The 17,551-nt window shown below is 52.4% G+C and overlaps 1 protein-coding gene and 1 non-coding gene across 2 annotated transcripts in view; one reads left to right on the plus strand and one right to left on the minus strand.

Moving 5' to 3' along the window:
* Positions 1-1,224: 1,224 nt before the first annotated feature.
* Positions 1,225-1,362, plus strand: LOC119929013. The gene has a single exon (XR_005451157.1). It is a non-coding gene; the product is annotated as a small nucleolar RNA SNORA7 (small nucleolar RNA).
* A 765-nt stretch (positions 1,363-2,127) lies between these two features.
* The window catches only part of ALPL (alkaline phosphatase, biomineralization associated), a 41,378-nt gene continuing 25,954 nt past the window's right edge, over positions 2,128-17,551 (minus strand). Inside the window, exons 7-11 of the mRNA XM_038747086.1 lie at positions 17,318-17,387; positions 9,269-9,403; positions 4,920-5,111; positions 4,133-4,252; positions 2,128-3,624 (exon numbers count right to left, since the gene is read on the minus strand). Of these exons, the coding sequence (XP_038603014.1) occupies positions 3,356-3,624; positions 4,133-4,252; positions 4,920-5,111; positions 9,269-9,403; positions 17,318-17,387 (786 nt within the window). The 3' untranslated portion in view covers positions 2,128-3,355. The remainder of the gene's footprint in view (positions 3,625-4,132; positions 4,253-4,919; positions 5,112-9,268; positions 9,404-17,317; positions 17,388-17,551) is intronic.

The following is a 17,551-nucleotide window of genomic DNA, read 5'->3' on the forward strand; positions in this document are numbered from 1 at the left end:
CACCTGTTCACATGTTTTGTTTTGTTGTCTGTCTCCCCCTTCTAAACTGTGAGCCCGTTGTTGGGTAGGGACCGTCTCTATATGTTGCCAACTTGTACTTCCCAAGCGCTTAGTACAGTGCTCTGCACACAGTAAGCGCTCAATAAATATGACTGACTGAATGAATGAATTCGGATCATATACAGTTCCTGTCCCACATGGGGTTCACAGTCTAGGCAGGAGGGAGACTAGCTATTGAATCCCCATTTTACAGATGAGGAAACTGAGGGACGGAAGTTAAGTGGCTTGCCCAAGGTCACCCAGCAGCAAGTGGAGACTCCAGGTGCTTGAATCCCAGGCCCATGCCTTTCCACTAGGTCAAGCTGCTTCTCAGCTCAGCACTGTTTGGGCATCAAAGCAGATGGGGACTTAGCAGTAACCGCTAACCGCAAGATTTGAGGCTTAAAGCTGAAACAAAAGGCCTTTCAGGGCTTTGAGAAAGGGAGTTAAGATGCTAATCAAGGGCTTGGGAGTCTGACTCTCCCTTGCCCGTCCTGGCCAGATGGCACAGACGTCGGCACCCTCAACAGCTGGAGCTGCTCCCACGCTGGTATCTTGGGCTCCTGGTGCCCAGCTGGCTGCTTGAAGCCCCAAGGCCTGGCCCACCCCAGAGAGTTACTGGCATCCCCGCCATCCTGGTAGAAGAGCCCTGGGAATCTTTGTCATATTGACCTTGTCTACTACATCAGACTCCTTCCCTGCCTCCAGCCTCTCCCTTCACCCACTGATAATTCACTTTGCTGCCCAGATTGTTTTTCTATAATATTATCCTGTGCGCATATCACCTCAGAAACCTCCAATGGTTGACTATCCCACTCCACATTAAGCAGAAACTCCTCACCATTGACTTTAAGGCACTCAATCAACTCTCTTCCCCCTTTCCAACCTCACTCTTCTCCCACTACACCCTAACCCTCACCCTCCCTCCTCTAATGCTAACCTACTCACTGTGCCTCAATCTCAACTCTCTCACCTTTGACCTCTTGTTCACATCCTTGCTCCTACTTGGAATATTCATTCATTCAATCATATTTATTGAGCTCTCAATGTGTGCAAAGCACTGTACTAAGTACATAATATCCAGCAGACCACAGCACCTTCCATCTTCAAAGCCCTTTCGACATCACATTTCCTCTAGGCGTTCTCTGACTAACCTCTCATTTCTCCTCCCTACATTCCCATCCACCCCTCTCAGGGTCACACCTGGAGAGTTTCCAGTACTTTACCAGTCTTGACTACTAGAGGGAGAGTCAAGCAGAGGCCTACCCATTCCATTCCTAGCTCGGGCAGTGGCTAGCGAGTGGAAGACAATCTTCTACAAGTCAAAACTCACCTGTGCTGGGCAGCAGCAGCATGGGAGAGATTCGAGGGTGGATACTCAAGCTTACTGGTAAACCACTTCCATATTTTTACCAAGAAAACTCTGTGGATCCACTACCAGAACGATTGCAGATGGAGGTGGGGCGTTCTGAGAGAGATATGTCCATGGCGTCGCTATGGGTCAGAGACGACTCGACAGCATAAGACAAGACATTCCCATCAACTGCCATTTCATCATTTTTACATCACGTAAGTGTTTAAAGACACACAACCCCCTGTAACTCTTTGTAATCAGGTCCCACATGGGGCTCCCATGGAAGTAGGAGGGAGAATAGGTATTGAATCCCCATTTTGTAGGTGAGAGAACTGAGGCATAGAGAAGCTAAGTGACTTGCCCAAGGTCATACAAATATGTGGTGGAGCTGGAATTAGAACTCCGGTTCTCCCTGGCCCATGCTTTTTCCACCAGGCCACACTTCTTCTCCACTGTTAAGTGAATTGCTCAAAGTCACACAGTAGACAGGTGGCGGAGCCAGAATTAGAATCCAGGTTTTCTGGCTCTTTCCTATGCCATACTGATTCTCAATTTATTTTATTATAGCGTATGTCTCCTCTGCATGAGTGTAAGCTCCTTGACGGCAGGGATTTTGTCTACCAACTCTCTTGCATTGTACTCTCTCAAGCACTTAGTACAGTGCTTCGCACTCAGCGGGTGCCCATAATTTTGACTGATTCCGTCACCATTCCGGCGCTGACCACGGACTCGGCTTCATCTTTGGAAATGTTCAGAAATCATTTATTAAAATTTAAAAAACCAAACGAAACAAAACCCGACGTACAAAACAGGCAACCCGCTTTGAGAGACCCAGAAACCAGATAGAAAAGCTGCGGGGGGGTGGGAACTGCCCACCCAACCTTGGTCAGCCCCCTGAAGCGCCCATTCTAGGAGGTCTCTGGAAGCCTGCACTGGGAGGACTGGGAGAGAGGTGATTCCCCCACCCCATCGTTGTACTTGTGGGGGGGGGGTGGGGGGCAGCCCAGGCCTCTCTCTTCCCCTGTTTACCTGAGGGCTGGGCTCGCTCCTAGGCCATCCGCCCCCGAGAAAGTGGGGGTTGGGGTCACCACAGGGACCCCTTGCCCCAGAGTCACCCTGAGGTTGGGAGCCGGAGGGCTGGTTGCTGCGTCCCCGCTGATGGCCAGTCCCTCCCCGGCGCAGGGACGGAGGCCGTTGTTGCCCCTGTGGCCGGGCCGGTGCTGTGGGAAGCTGCTGACCCCTCTCCCCCACCACGACGAGGTGCAGTATCCACAGACTGGGTCCACGACCAGTCCCTCACATCCCCTCAAAAGCCCCTGGCCCTTGGGCCACGTGGTTTTGGAGGTGGGGCAGGAGATTAGGGCAGGCCTTGGGTGGGAGGGAGTCCGTCCCCCAGAACCAGCATGGGGAGGGGGAGACAGTTCAGTTCCCTGTCCTGGGCACTGCCCAGGAGGGACTGTGGGTATGGGTGATGGGCAACAGTGAAGGCAAAGGGGCAGGTAGGCGCTGCAGCCCAGAGGAGCAGAAAGAAAGCAGTACGAGGCGGTGGAGAGCATGAGCTAATAAAACCAGGCTGCTTCTCCAGGGAGCAGAGCCAGGTCTGTGCTGGGCTGTGCATGGAAAAAGAGAGACATGTTCTCCCCTGACTCTCCCGCCCTCCTTCCCTCCTCGGTCAGTGGCCACGATCGTGGGGCTGAGGGGGAGGCTGGCCTCTCTTCCCACTGGCTCCGTGGACCCCTTGCGGTCCTACCACCATTTTGTCTGTGGAGAGGCCCGGCCCAGATCCCAGAGACCGGGGCCGGTCAGCTGGGTTCAGGTTGGGGGGACTCCCAGCAGAGAGACCAGAGGGAGGGGAGGCCACGACTCCACCAGAGAGGTGGGGGGAGGGCATGCCCACGGGTACAGATGGGAAGGGAGCGGGGGACCCCATCTCCCACGGGCAGAAGGGCGGGAGGAGGCCCGTTAGAACAGGAGGCCGGCGAGCAGAGGGGACAGGAGGGCGGCCATCAGCGGCAGGGCCCTGGCCTTGTTGCGGAGGGCGGAGGAGATGCAGTGTTTGCGGTTTTCGCCGATGCAGGCCGCGTAGGCCATGACGTGGGGGATGTAATTCTGCTCGTGGACGCCGTGCAGCAGGTGGGCCATGGGGCCTCTGGCGAAGACGGCCACATCCTCACCTCCATGGGTCTCCAGGCGTAGGGGCACAGCTGACTGGGCCTGATAGTTGCTGTGAGCTGTGAGGGTAGGACCGGAGGAGAAAAGGAGTTGGGGAAATGAGCTCTGGGGTGGAGCTCCCACCTCTGGATGCCCTCCCGCCTCAGGGGAGAGCTTGGCCCTGGGACCTGCCAAGGCCCCTCGGCTTCTTGGCCCCCAGGGCCACACCAGGAGGGCTTGCGTGGGCCATGAGGCCTGATCCCACAAGCCCCAAATGACCGCTGTCCCGGCCAGCCCCAGAAGCAAAGGTCAGTATCCATTTTGCCGCCCCCACGGCCACCCAGACTGCCCTCCGGCCTGCCTCCTGCCCTTCTCCCTCCTGAAGGGGCTGAGGCCAGAATCAACCCCTGCATCGAACAGGAAAGACCCCAGACTCAGAGATGAGGCTGAGAGGGTTGGCCCAGGCCCTCAAGGTGGACTTGAGGAGGAAGAGAGCAGAGCTGGCCCTCTCGTCAGGGTGGTGGAGGTGGGGGGTCAGAGACAGCCCTCGGGGTAGGATTGGAGGCAGAGCCGGCCCCACGGCCTCACCGTAATCCACCATGGAGATGTTCTCTCTCTCGCCGCCCACGATTTTGTACCCGGGTCCGTTCCCATACAGGATGGAGGTGAAGGGCTTCTGGTCTGTGTCGCTCACCATGGGAGCAAGGCCTGCAAGGATGGAGGGAAGGAGAAAGGGAGGAAGGGGGATTGGGGACAGGGCGAGGGTCACCAGAGATCCACCGGACAGCCAGAGTCCCATCCCACCTCTGCTCCTCCTGGAGCTCAGGGAGACCCCCGGGGATAACCCTTATTCTGGTCAACCACTTCTCATGACTGCCAGCCCTGCAGCCTTCCACCCCTCATTGCCTGATGGTGGTGGGGGGGAAGGGCCAGGGGTGGCCCATTCCCCAGAGGAGAGCTTTTGCCAAGCTCAGGGCCATTGTCTGTTTGTCCCAATCTCCTGCGTTTAGGTTCCATCTGGGCAACCGGGGGGATCAATCCCCACAGCCTGGAGTGTCTAACCCTCACACTTGACCTACCTGGGCCTTTCTTTTTGACGTGCTGTACCAGCCAGCCTTCTGGGCCATCCTGGACCAGTGCCCCTGGGTCGGCCAGCCTGCTCCCCCAGACCCTCCTTCTTGGATCATCCAGCCCTCCAAACCACCGAGCATCCCCAGACCAGCCCCTGCACCAGCCTTTTGCCCCAGCCCAACTCCCCATGCCAGCCTGCCACCCTGGCCAGCCATTCCCCAAGGCCTGTAGGCTGCCCTAGACCAGCCCTTGGGACAGCCGGCCCACTGAGCCTGGCCTCGGAGAGGAGGGGGTCACTACATACCAAAGATGGGGTTGCCACGGGGAGTGTAACCTCCGAAGGTAAAAACGTGGGAGTGGTCAGCCGTGACCACGGTCAGCGTGTCATCCAGGGACGTCATGGTGCCCGCCCGCTCGATGGCCCTGTCCATCTCCACCGTCTCATGTAGCGCCTGCTTGGCCTTGCCCTCGTGGTGGCCGTGATCGATCCTGCCCCCTGCAGAGCCCAAGACAGGCCCTCAGTGAGCCGAGAGGCACACCGAGAGGCACAGCGGCCACTGGGTCCAGTCTCCAGCACTCTCCATCTGTCTGTCTGTGGTGTTTACTGAATGCCTATTTTTTTAATGGCATTGGCTAAGTGCTTACTATTTGCCAGGAACCATACTAAGTGCTGAGGTAAATACAAGCTAATCAGATTGGACACAGTCCCTGTCTCACATGGCACTCACAATCTTAATCCCCATTTTTTTTACAGATGAGGTAACTGAGGCACAGAGAATAATAATAATAATGATGGCATTTATTAAGCATTTACTACGTGCAAAGCACTGTACTAAGTACTGGAGAAGTGAAGTGACTTGCCCAAGGTCACCCAGCACACAAATGGCAGAGCTGGGAATAGAACCCAGGTCCTCTGACTCCCAAGTCTGTGCTCTATCCACTAGGCCAAGCTGTTTCTCGATAGGCCATGCCTATTGTGGGGAGAGTCCTGTTCTGAGCCCTCCAAGGGCTTACCGTATGAGCTAGGGGAACAGAAAGGAGGCTCTTTCTCTGACTTTCCTGTGAGACCCTCCATCACACCGAGGCTGGGGCCCCTGGGCTGGGAGGGACAGCTGAGACCACAGCTGCGACTCTGTCAGAGAAAGTGGAGGACACTGTAGGCTCTTGTTCGTTTGGGTTCAAAGGTGGGTTCAATGCCCGGGCAGCCTGCACCCACGAACCAAAAATTCCTCCTTTACAACTCTCTTCTAAGCCCACCTCTTTCCCCCGAGCACTGCCCCCCTGACTCAGCCACCCCACTGTGCTCTCGGGGACTCTCAGGGGCCAGACCCAGAAGCTGCTGGGAGGTGTGGACTGTGAACCATTGGTGTGGGAAGCCTAGAGCACAGGCTGGGAGTCAGAAGGACCTGTGTTCTAGTCTGGATCTGCCACTTGTCTGCTGTGTGACCTTGGGCAAGTCACTTCACTTCTCTGGGCCTCAGTTACCTTATCTGTAAAATGGGGATTAAGACTGTAAGCCCCATGTAGGACAGGGACTGTATCCAACTTGGCACAGTCTCCTCACCGTGCCTCGTTCTCACCTGTCCCGCCGTCAACTCCTGGCCCATGTCCTCCCCCTGGCCTGGAATGCCCTCCCTCCGCACATCCGCCAAGCTAGCTCTCTTCCTCCCTTCAATCAATCAATCAATCAATCGTATTTATTGAGCACTTACTGTGTGCAGAGCACTGTACTAAGCGCTTGGGAAGTACAAGTTGGCAACATATAGAGACAGTCCCTACCCAGCAGTGGGCTCACAGTCTAGAAACAGTGGGCTCACAGTCTAGAAAGCCCTACTGAGAGCTAACCCTCCAGGAGGCCTTCCCACACTGAGCCCCCTCCTTCCTCTCCCCCTCCTCCCCCTCTCCATTCCCCTGCCTTACCTTCCCCACAGCACCTGTATATATGTTTGTATGTATTTATTACTCTATTTATTTATTTTATTTTTACATATTTATTTTATTTATTTTATTTTGTTAATAGGTTTTGTTTTGTTCTCTTTCTCCCCCTTCTAGACTGTGAGCCCGTTGTTGAGTAGGGGCCGTCTCTATATGTTGCCAACTTGTACTTCCCAAGCTCTTAGTACAGTGCTCTGCACACAGTAAGTCCTCAATAAATACGATTGACTGACTGAATGAATGAATGACTATCTTATATCTTGGCTTCAAGGCTGTCCATCACCTCACCCCCTCTTACCTCACCTCCCTTCTCTCCTTCTCCAGCCCAGCCCACACCCCCTGCTCCTCTGCTGCCGCTAACCTCCTCACCGTACCTTGTCCTTGCCTGTCCCACCGTCTACTCCCTGCCCACGTCCTCCCCCTGGCCTGGAATGCCCTCCCTCTGCACATCCGCCAAGCTAGCTCTCTTCCTCCCTTCAAAGCCCTACTGAGAGCTCACCTCTTCCAAGAGGCCTTCCCAAACTGAGCCCCCTTTTTCCTCTCCTCCTTCCATCCCCCTGCCCCACCTCCTTCCCCTCCCCACAGCATCTATGTATATGTTTGTACAGATTTATCACTCTATTTATTTTACTTGTACATATTTGCTATTCTATTTATTTTGTTAATGATGTGCCTTTAGCTTTAATTCTATTTGTTCTGACGACTTGACACCTGTCTACATGTTTAGTTTTGTTGTCTGTCTCTCCCTTCTAGACTGTGAGCCTGTTGTCACGTAGGGACCGTCTCTGTATGTTGCCAACTTGTACTTCCCAAGTGCTTAGTACAGTGCTCTGCACACAGTAAGCGCTCAATAAATATGATTGAATGAATGAATGAATATCTACTCCAGAGCTTAGAACAGTGACTGGCCCATAATAAGCACTTAACAAATTCCTTAAATTTTTTTTAAAAAGCAAAAAAAAACCCCCACTCAGACACGACCCTGTAGCACTCCAGACCCACCAGGTCCCTCTTCCAGGAGGCTTTTAGGCTCCTCTGCTTGCTCTGAGGACTGAGGGAAGTTCAGCTAAAAATTAAATGTCCAAGCTAAGCATGAGGCTGGGGTATCCCTAATTGGCCAATGACATCTCCCCAAGGTGGGATGTGGAAAGGGTGAAGATGGGGAGAGACTAAGAAGAGAAATCCCCCTAAGAATGTCTAGTTAGCCAACCCACCCTCTGTATCTCCTAAATCTCCATCCCCTTGGCCTTCACCTCACACTGATTCCTTTTCCCACAGTTTTCCCCCAGCCCAGTCCAGCCCCTTCCCTCTCCTGCCCCCTCCCCACACTCAAATGTCCCGCCAAGCCCTCCTCCTCCGGGCAGTCTCCTGAGATTGGAAAATATGGGCCAGGATTCTGGCCTCCCACATCTCCAGCTGATCACTGCCCTGCTTCTGGGAACTCACTTGAAGGTCACCAAAGGAGAAAACGTAACAAAAACAGAGCAGCAAGTGGCAAAACCCCAAAATAAATAGCCAAAACCTCCTCAGAGGGCTGAATGTCGATGTGGGGCGGTGTCTGATGTGGGTTGTTTTTTATCTGTCTTCTCAACCTGAGGGAAGAGCAGGTTCATCCTGTTGAAGAGGAAGCTCCCAAAGAGCAGGGATGGATCACTGCGGGGTTACGTGGACAGAGCCCATGACGACGGATGCGCTTGAATGAAGTAATTGGGCCCAGGGAGAGAGCTGCAGATTCTGTAGCTGGACTGTTCTCATTCCATGCCCAATTTCACACGGACACATACACTCTCTCTCTTTCTCTCCTCCCCCCTCCCATCCGCTGGTCTTTCCTGCTCTCTTAGGGCCACAAGGTTCACCCTCCCCTCCTGCCTGTAAACAGACCCTGGTTTTGGCTCCTAGAGCGTCTCCCCCTTGAGAAGCAGCGTGGCTCAATGGAAAGAGCACGGGCTCGGGAGTCAGAGGTCAAGGGTTCAAATCCTGGCTCCGCCAATTGTCAGCTGTGTGACCTTGGGCAAGTCACTTAGCTTCTCTGTGCCTCAGTTACCTCATCTGTAAAACGGGGATTGAGACCGCGAGCCCCACGTGGGACAACCTGATCACCTTGTATCCTCCCCAGCGCTTAGAACAGTGCTTTGCACATAGAAAGTGCTTAACAAATGCCAGTATTATTATTATTATTCTTATTAAACTGTCAGTTCATTTTGGGCAGGGAACAAGCCTGCCAATTCTGTTGTATTTTACTCACCCAAGCCCTTAGTACAGTGCTCTGCACAGAGTAAGTGCTCAATAGACACCACTGATTGATTGATTGATTGATAGTGTCCCTTGATGCGGTTGGGTTTAGGCAGACAATCCTTGGGCCTGCTACCCCACGGTAGCCTCCTGACCCTCAATCCCAAGTTCCCTCCCACCCTTGGGCCCAGGAGACTGTAAGCTCATTGTGGTAAGAGTACGTGTCTACCAACTCTGTTATAGTGTACTCTCCCAGTGCTCTGCATGCAGTAAGGACTCAAAAAATACTATTGATTTATTGGGCCGGGGCAGGGATTGGGGTATGAAGACTGGGGAGTGGGAGGGAGGAGGAAGAAACCTTCCTAGTGCAGTCCGAGGAAGGGGTAGGGGGGTTATCAAGGGAAAGTGAGCTGGATGCGGGACCGCTATGACAGCAAAGTGCTCAGAGGGCCCGGGAGCGGGGCGGGAGAGACAACCGGCTCTTACCTTCCACCAGGAGGAAAAACCCTTTGGGGTTTTTCTTGAGGATGGTGATGGCCACTTCCACCATCTCCGTTAGGGACGGGTCAGTGAGGTTGTTGCGGTTGAGTTCGTACACCATGTCCACCGGCTCGAACAGACCTGGGTGAGAGTGTGAGGGTGAGCTCCGGGACCGCTCGGGGCCCAGGCTCAGTCCCCTTGGGTGAATGGAAAAGAAAAATGGGCTAGGAGAGTCATCAGTTGAGCCCACAGGATGCCAAGAGCCTATGGAGAAGCAGCGTGGCTCAGTGGAGAGAGCATGGGCTTTGGAGTCAGAGGTCATGGGTTCAAATCCCAGCTCCACCAATTGTCAGCTGTGTGACTTTGGGCAAGTCACTTCACTTCTCTGGGCCTCAGTTACCTCATCTGTAAAATGGGGATGAAGACTGTGAGCCCCCCGTTGGACAACCTGATCACCTTGTAACCTGCCCAGCGCTTAGGACAGTGCTTTGCACATAGTAAGTGCTTAATAAATGCCATCATTATTATTATTATTAAGACCTAGGCCACCCGGGACAGATCCGCCCATAGGGGATAGCAGCGGTTCAGGCCCAGTGAACTGAGACCCTCACTCCTCACACTCATTTATTCATTCATTCATTCATTCATTCAATTGTATTTATTGAGAGCTTACTGTGTGCAGAGCACTGTACTAAGCGCTTGGGAAGTACCAGTTGGCAACATATAGAGATGGTCCCTACCCAACAGCGGGCTCACAGTCTAGAAGGGGGAGACAGACAACAAAACAAAACATATTAACAAAATAAAATAAATAGAATAGTAAATATGTACTAATCCCAGCTCTGCCACTTATCAGCTGTGTGACTTTGGGCAAGTCATTTAACTTCTCTGTGCCTCAGTTACCTCATCTGGAAAATGGAGATTAAGACTGTGAGCCCCACGTGGGACAACCTGATTACCTTGTATTCCGCCCAGAGCTTAGAACAGTGCTTTGCACATAGTAAGTGCTTATTATTATTATGAGAGGGAGGAGTTGCTGGCTAAGAAACACTTTGTCTCAGGGCCACAGCAGGAGTTGGAAAACCGGGTGGTCCTATTCCTGCCCTGCCCCCCCATCTCTGCACCCCCACAGCCCCTCTGCTCACTGTGCCAGCAACAAGCCACTGCAACATCAAGGCTCCTGCCCACCTGGGAAGGGGCAATTCAGAGACTTTTGTAGCTTTTTACAGGATCCAGATTTTGTGTCGTCATGCAGTACCACACATAGTAAGGTACAGTGAACATCTGAGTGTGAGTTGTATAGTACATCACAGTGTGGGCTGAACATTACCTTATATAAAGAAAAATGTATATACTGTCCAATTCAACTATGATATAGTATGCATGTTGGACAGCATGCTGTATGCAATAGTGTGTAAAGTACAAAATACATACAGAATACAGTGTGTTTTCTACATAGAATTGAATATAGAATTGTGTATGTGATAGAACTCTATTTAGGGGGACCATTACCGAACAGTTCTATATAATACATGTACGGCAGGGGAAGCAGCGTGGCTCAGTGGAAAGAGCACGGGCTTGGGAGTCAGAGGTCATGGGTTTGGATCCCGGCTCTGCCACTTGTCAGCTGTGTGACCTTGGGCAAACCACTTCACTTCTCTGTGCCTCAGTTACCTCATCTGTAAAATGGGGATTAAGACCGTGAGCCCCACTTGGGACAACCTGATCACCTTGTATCCCCCCAGTGCTTAGAACAGTGCTTCGCACCTAATAAGCGCTTAACAAATACCACTATTATCATTATTAATAGATCAAACATTTAGAACAGTGCTCTGCATCAATAAGCATTCAATAAATACCACTGATTATTAGGATTGGTATGTACAAAGAAGAAATAGTGGACTTCTACATGGATTACAGAATTGTGCCCATTTATTCATTCATTTATTCATTCAATCGTATTTATTGAGCACTTACTGTGTGCAGAGCACCGTACTAAGCACTTGGGAAGTACAATTTAGCAACAAATAGAGACATTCCCTGCCCACAACGGGCTCACAGTGCCCAGGATGATAGGCAGCTTTCCTAGAATGTATGTTTCCACTGCATTCTTATGTTTCCACTACATTTTCTACATAGAACACATGTTTCACTTCATTCTCTGGACAAAACGTGTGCCTTACTATATGGTCTGGATCGCACGTGCGTTTTCATTACGTGCTCTGGATAGACATGTGTTTCTTATTACGTGCTCTGGATCGCACATGCATTTTCATTACATGCTCTTTTTAGAACGCAGTGCGGAGAGAGCGCTTTTCCAACAGCGCCGGTCCACGTGGACAGAGCACTCTGTGGTGTCGGGAGGAAGGACGGATGCTGGTGCGAGTCTTCCCTGAGGTGACATCACCAAGAATCCCACCCCTGCGCTGCGGAGGAGTGGACCAGACCGAACTGGACGCTCATTGAGGCATCATGGGGGTGCACGGTGAAGACCCGGAGGGCAGACACCAGCCAAGAGAGACCCAACTGGCAGAGATCCAAGCTGCAGAGGGATCTGTCCAGCGGAGACCCGGCTGGCGGAGACTCAGCCAGCAGAGATTTGGCCTGGAGAGTCTCAGCCGGCAGAGACCTGGCCATGCAGAAACCCAGCTGGCAGTGACATGGCCCACGGAGAGCTGACCTGCAGAGATCCAGCTGGCAGAGAGTCAGCCACAGCAGAGTTGGAGTCAAGCAGGAAGTCAGCCTTCCAGGAGGACTGGAAGGCCAGTCTTCTTCATTCATTCATTCATTCATTCAATCGTATTTATTGAGCTCTTACTGTGTGCAGAGCACTGTACTAAGCAGTTGGGAAGTACAAGTCGGCAACATATAGAGACAGTCCCTACCCAACAATTCCCCCTTCTAGACTGTGAGCCCACTGTTGGGTAGGGACCGTCCCTACATGTTGCCAACTTGTACTTCCCAAGCGCTTAGTACAGTGCTGTGCACACAGTAAGCGCTCAATAAATATGATTGAATTAATGAAATGAATGAAAGGGCTCACAGTCTAGAAGGGGGAGACAGACATCAAAACGAAACATGTAGACAGGTGTCTGTGAGCCTGTTGTTGGGTAGGGACCATCTCTCTATATTGCCGATTTGTACTTCCCAAGCGCTTAGTACAGTGCTCTGTACACAGTAAGTGCTCAATGAATACGACTGAATGAATGAAATTAGGGTTGGATAGGAGAGTTGGGTCAACTTGGAGGTGAGTCAGTTTCTCTGGGGACCAGAGCTGCTGCTGCCATCAGGTTGGGTCAGTTGTGGTCCCTCCTTCCCCATCTGCTGGACCACCCCTCCTGCCTCATTTTCTACCCCTCCTGGGCACCCCCTTCCTGCTTCTTCCAGGTCCCTCTCTCTGCTCGGGGAGGGCAGGGCACTGTATACCAGGAAAAGGAAGCCAGGTGAAGGTGTTTCTGCCCAGCCAGAGAGATCCCTGATGCCCACGAGCTCCCCAACCACTACTGCCAGGGGCAAGCAGACTTTCTTGGGTCAACTCTGAGTAGAGACTGTTATGTGTAGCAAGGCCTAGTGAATAGAGTATGGGCCTAGGAGTCAGAAGGTCATGGGTTCTAGCCCCGGTGCTGCCACTTGTCTGCTGTGTGACCTTGGGCAACTCATTTCATTTCCCTGTGCCTCGGTTACCTCATCTGTAAAATGGGGATTGAGACTGTGAGCCCCACGTGGGCCAGAGACTGCATCCAGCCCGATTCGTTTGTATCCACCCCAGCACTTAGTACAGTGCCTGGCACGTAGTAAGTGCTTAACAAAGACCATAATTATTATTATTATTATTATGTGTAAGCTGCTTACGGTTGCTAAATATAATATGCGGACCGGTCTCTTCAGATAGTGGCCTGGGGAAAAAGTGCAGGCCTAGAGATTCAGAGGAGCCAGGTTCTAATCCTGACTCTGCCAGTTGCATGCTGAATGACCTTGGGCTGGTCATTTAACTTCTTTGGGCCTCAGTTCCCTCACCTGTAAAATGAAGATTAAATACCTCTTCCTCCTCTACTTTCCGCTGTGAATTCCTTGTAGGACAGGGGCTGTGCATGATCTTATTGTACTGTATCTGCCTCAGCACTTAGTACGGTGCTTGGCACATAGTAAGTAGTCAGCAAATCATTATTATTATTATATATCACAGTACTGGAGGCTCAGTGTAGAACAGTGTGTCTACAGCACAATTCAGTATGGGGTGTGTCTAGCACAGTCAGTGTTCAGTAGTATATAATACATGTATGTATTATGCAGTCTAGGGCAGCCCTGAAAGGGCACAAAAGAGCGTGTAGTACAGTCCAGGGAGTGTGAGGTGGCAGAGTAGTCCCCCTTCTGTATAGTAGAGCCTATACAATGCACAGTTCCATGAACTGTGCAGTTGGGGGAAAAGGGGAGATGGATTTTGAACTTTGAGCAACTGTCTGAGCTGATAATCTCAGGGGGTGGTCACATCCAGTGTGAGGCTGTTTTTCAGAACCTCTGCTCCGTGTCTTAGAGAAAGTGGAGCGGGGTGAATAGGGATGGAGGGCCAAGAGGACAGCCTGGGGCCCAGGGCCCGGGGCTTGGCTGGGAAACAGCGTGTGGGTCATGAGCGGTGGGTGGGTGGGTGGCCCTGGGAGACAGTGTCTGGAGCCAGCCCGACTGGAGCAGCGCCAGAGACTGTAGCTCCCTGCTGGGCCTCGCTGCAATTTGTGCTGCGTGTAGAACATAGCCTCCTTCCTGGCCCAAACCCAGTCAGCAGAAACTGGGGGCCCACGGTGGGAGGGAGAGGAAGGTGAGGAGGGAAGCAGGAGGGGAATGGGCTGGGGTCAAAGTGCTTGGCATAGTCCCAACAAGGAAGGAGAGATATCACAGCTCACAGGCAAGTGGTAATGAACATAACCTGGATGTCGGCAGAGCTAGCCTGCGTGCCCAACACACACAAACACACCCTCTCGAATCCCCTCTCTTTCACCCACCCACCAGGCTCTCTGTACACACATGCAAACCCCAACTCTCCTATGCCCTCACAAACACTCTTCCCCACCAACCCTCTCCCTCCAGTACAAGCTCACACACATTCTGTACACATCCATCATTCCCAGAAGTCTGAGAGAGTGACTTAATAATAATAATGGCATTTATTAAGTGCTTACTATATGCAAAGCACTGTTCTAAGTGCTGGGGAGGTTACAAGGTGATCAGGTTGTCCCACGGGGAGCTCTCAATCTTAATCCCCATTTTACAGATGAGGGATCTGAGGCACCAAGAAGTTAAGTGACTTTCCCAAAGTCACACAGCTGACAACTGGCAGGGCCAGGATTTGAACCCTGACCTCTGACTCCAAAGCCTCTGCTCTTTCCACTGAGCCACGCTGCTTCTCTCAGCTGCTTCCCTTCCCAGGTATCTCCAACACCTGGGCTCCTAGGCTCTCCAACATTTTAGCACTCCAGGCAACACTCAGTTTTCCCCCTACACAGCCATCTCCTCAAGTGAGCCAACCTCAGCTGCAGGGAGAACTCCGAATCTCACCCTCTTCACCACGTTTCAGACCAAGACCAGCCTGCAGTGGATAAGGTAGGTGGTTCCCTCTGTGATTCCTTTTTTCTTACGGTATTTGTTAAACACTTAATATGGGCCAGGCACGGTGCTAAGCCCTGGGGAAGAGATGAGCTAATCAGCTGGACACAGTCCATGTCCCTCATGGGGATCACAGTTTTAATCTCCCTTTTATGGATGAGGTAACTGAGGTCTAGAGTTGCCCAAGTCACAAAGCAGACAAGTGGCGGGGCCGGGATTAGAGTGTGGGTCCTTCCAGACATCGAGGCCCGTGCTCTATCTATTAGGCCACACTGTTTCTCACGTGCTTCTCCTGCTTCTCCTCCCCTGCGGCCTGTTCTGCAGAGCCAGCCAGTGCAGCCTCCTCTGGCACAGACACACCAAGGGACATAGCAGAAGTCAGGCCTCTGTTGCAGGATTTAGGCTCCTGGTGTCTACCAACTCTCTTTTAGTGGACTCTCCCAAGCTTTTAGCATGGTATTCTGCACACAGTAAGTGCTCAATAAATACCACTGATTGATAGGAACCAACACTGGAAGGTGATTTAGCTTGTAGGAGCCCCCTGCTCTCTCCCATTCCGGCCTTCACACCACCTCTTTTGACCCCTTGATCAGCTCCCGGCCCAGCAGCGGGAACTCAGAAGGCAGGAGGAGCAGTGTGGCTTAGTGGAAAGAGCACAGACCTAAGAGTCAGAGGCCCTGAGTTCTAATCCCAGCACTCCAAATGGTGTGACCTTGAACAAGTCACCTGACTTCTCTGTGCCTCCGTTTCCTCACTGATAAAATGAGGATTCGGTACCTAATTAATTAATTGTGGTATTTGTTAAACGTTTACTATGTGCCAGGCACTGTTCTAAGCACTTGGGTAGATACAGATTAATTGGGTTGGACACAGTCCCTGTCCCACAAAGGGCTCAGTCTTAATCCCCATTTTACAGATGAGACAACTGGCATAGAGAAGTGAAGTGACTTGCCCAAGGCCACACAGCAGACAAGTGGCAGGGCCAGGATTAGAACTCAGGTCTTTCTGACTCCTAGGCTCGTGCTCTATCCACTGGACCATGCTGCTCCTCTCCCTGTTCTTCTTCCTACTTAGACTGTGAGCCCCATGTGGGCCAGGGTCCATGTCCAATCTGATAAACTTGTATCTACCCCAGCACTTAGAACAGTGCTTGACACATAATGAAAAGAGCTTAACAAATACAATAAGAAAGGAGTAGCCCCTATTCTCAGCTTCCTTGACAGATAATCCTTATCACTTCCTTCCTCTTTAGCCCAGTCAACCCGAGCACCTCTCCTCCTCAGGGAGATGGCCAGCCTCACCAGCATTGGGGTAGAGATGAGCTGATCAGGTTCGACACAGTTCATGTCCCACCTGGGGCTCACAGTATGAATCCCCCTTTTACAGCTGAGGTAACTGAGGCACAGAGAAGTGAAGCGAGTAGCCCAAGATCGCACAGCAGGTAAGTGGCGAATGTCGCCTCAGGGCCCAGCTCAGCTGCCTCCGTTCTTTGGGTCTGAGTCGGCCACATTGCCATCTGCGGCGGGCCTTCAGCCTCCCTGGCAGGACCTCCCCCACGGTCACTCTTCTACCCCTCTCCTGCCCCTGTGATGGAGGGAAGGCCCAGAAGGCTGACTCAGCCCCGTTGATAACTCCCTTGTGGGCATCTGATATCACATGACCATCAACCCAGCCCAAGTGACTTTTTGCCATGGAAAAAGCCTCCAATTAGCTCCGAGGGGGCTCTGAAGGGGCTCCCTGCACTCCTCACCCCCCAGCCTGCCTCACTCGGTCAGCAGGCCTCAAAACCACCCTGACACCCCTCATTAGTATGAATCTTCAGGAGTTGGCCTGTTCTCAAACTAAGAATTTCACATCATGCCGCCTTCTCACGGTAAAGGGCACCCATCAAGATCCCCGCTGGGGACCCCAAAGTGGGGTGGTAATGGTGATAGTGGATGTGATGATGGAGGTGGTTTAGGAGGGGAAGGGAATGGGGATGGTGAATAATAACAGTACTTGTTAAGGTCCTGCTATGTGCCATGCACTGTACTACGCACTGGGGTAGATATAAGTTAATCAGGTTGGACACAGTTCCTGTCCTCATTTTACAGAGGAGGTAACTGAGGCCCAGAAAAGTGAAGTGACTTGCCCAATGTGCAGATGGCAGAGCCGGGATTCGAACGCAGGTGCTTTTGACTCCCGGGCCTGTTCTCTAGCCCATAAGCCGCACTGCTCTGGTGGAGGTGGGCACGGTGGAAATGGTGGGGACGGTGGAAGTGGAAATAGCGGGGGTGGGTCAGAGGTAGGGATGGTGGACATGCTGGAAGTGGCAGGGGAGGTGGTGGGAATGGCAGTGTGGTGTTGGAAATGGTGTAGGTGGGGGTGGGAGGTGGCATTGTTCCTGACAGGGCTGCCATTCCCTCTTGGGTCCCCCAGGCCCCGGCTCCCAGCTGCCCCCGGGAAAGCAACACTCACCCAAGAGAAAGTCCACTTGGTCCAGTTTGAGGTCCATTAGCTGAGTGCGATTCCAGACGTAGTGTGAGTTCTGGGAGAGAAATCACACGGTCAAGGGGAAGAGGCTGAGGGAAAGGGCGAGGAGGTCAGGACGGCAAAGAGCAGAGCCGGTCAAGCAGGAGCAGGATCCTGATCCATCCTTCAGCCTGTCCTACCGCCTGGGTGGCATCATGCTTACGTGGTCATTCATTCATT

This window comes from Tachyglossus aculeatus, chromosome 5, assembly GCF_015852505.1.
Source record: "Tachyglossus aculeatus isolate mTacAcu1 chromosome 5, mTacAcu1.pri, whole genome shotgun sequence".
In the NCBI taxonomy this organism is placed as follows: domain Eukaryota; kingdom Metazoa; phylum Chordata; class Mammalia; order Monotremata; family Tachyglossidae; genus Tachyglossus; species Tachyglossus aculeatus.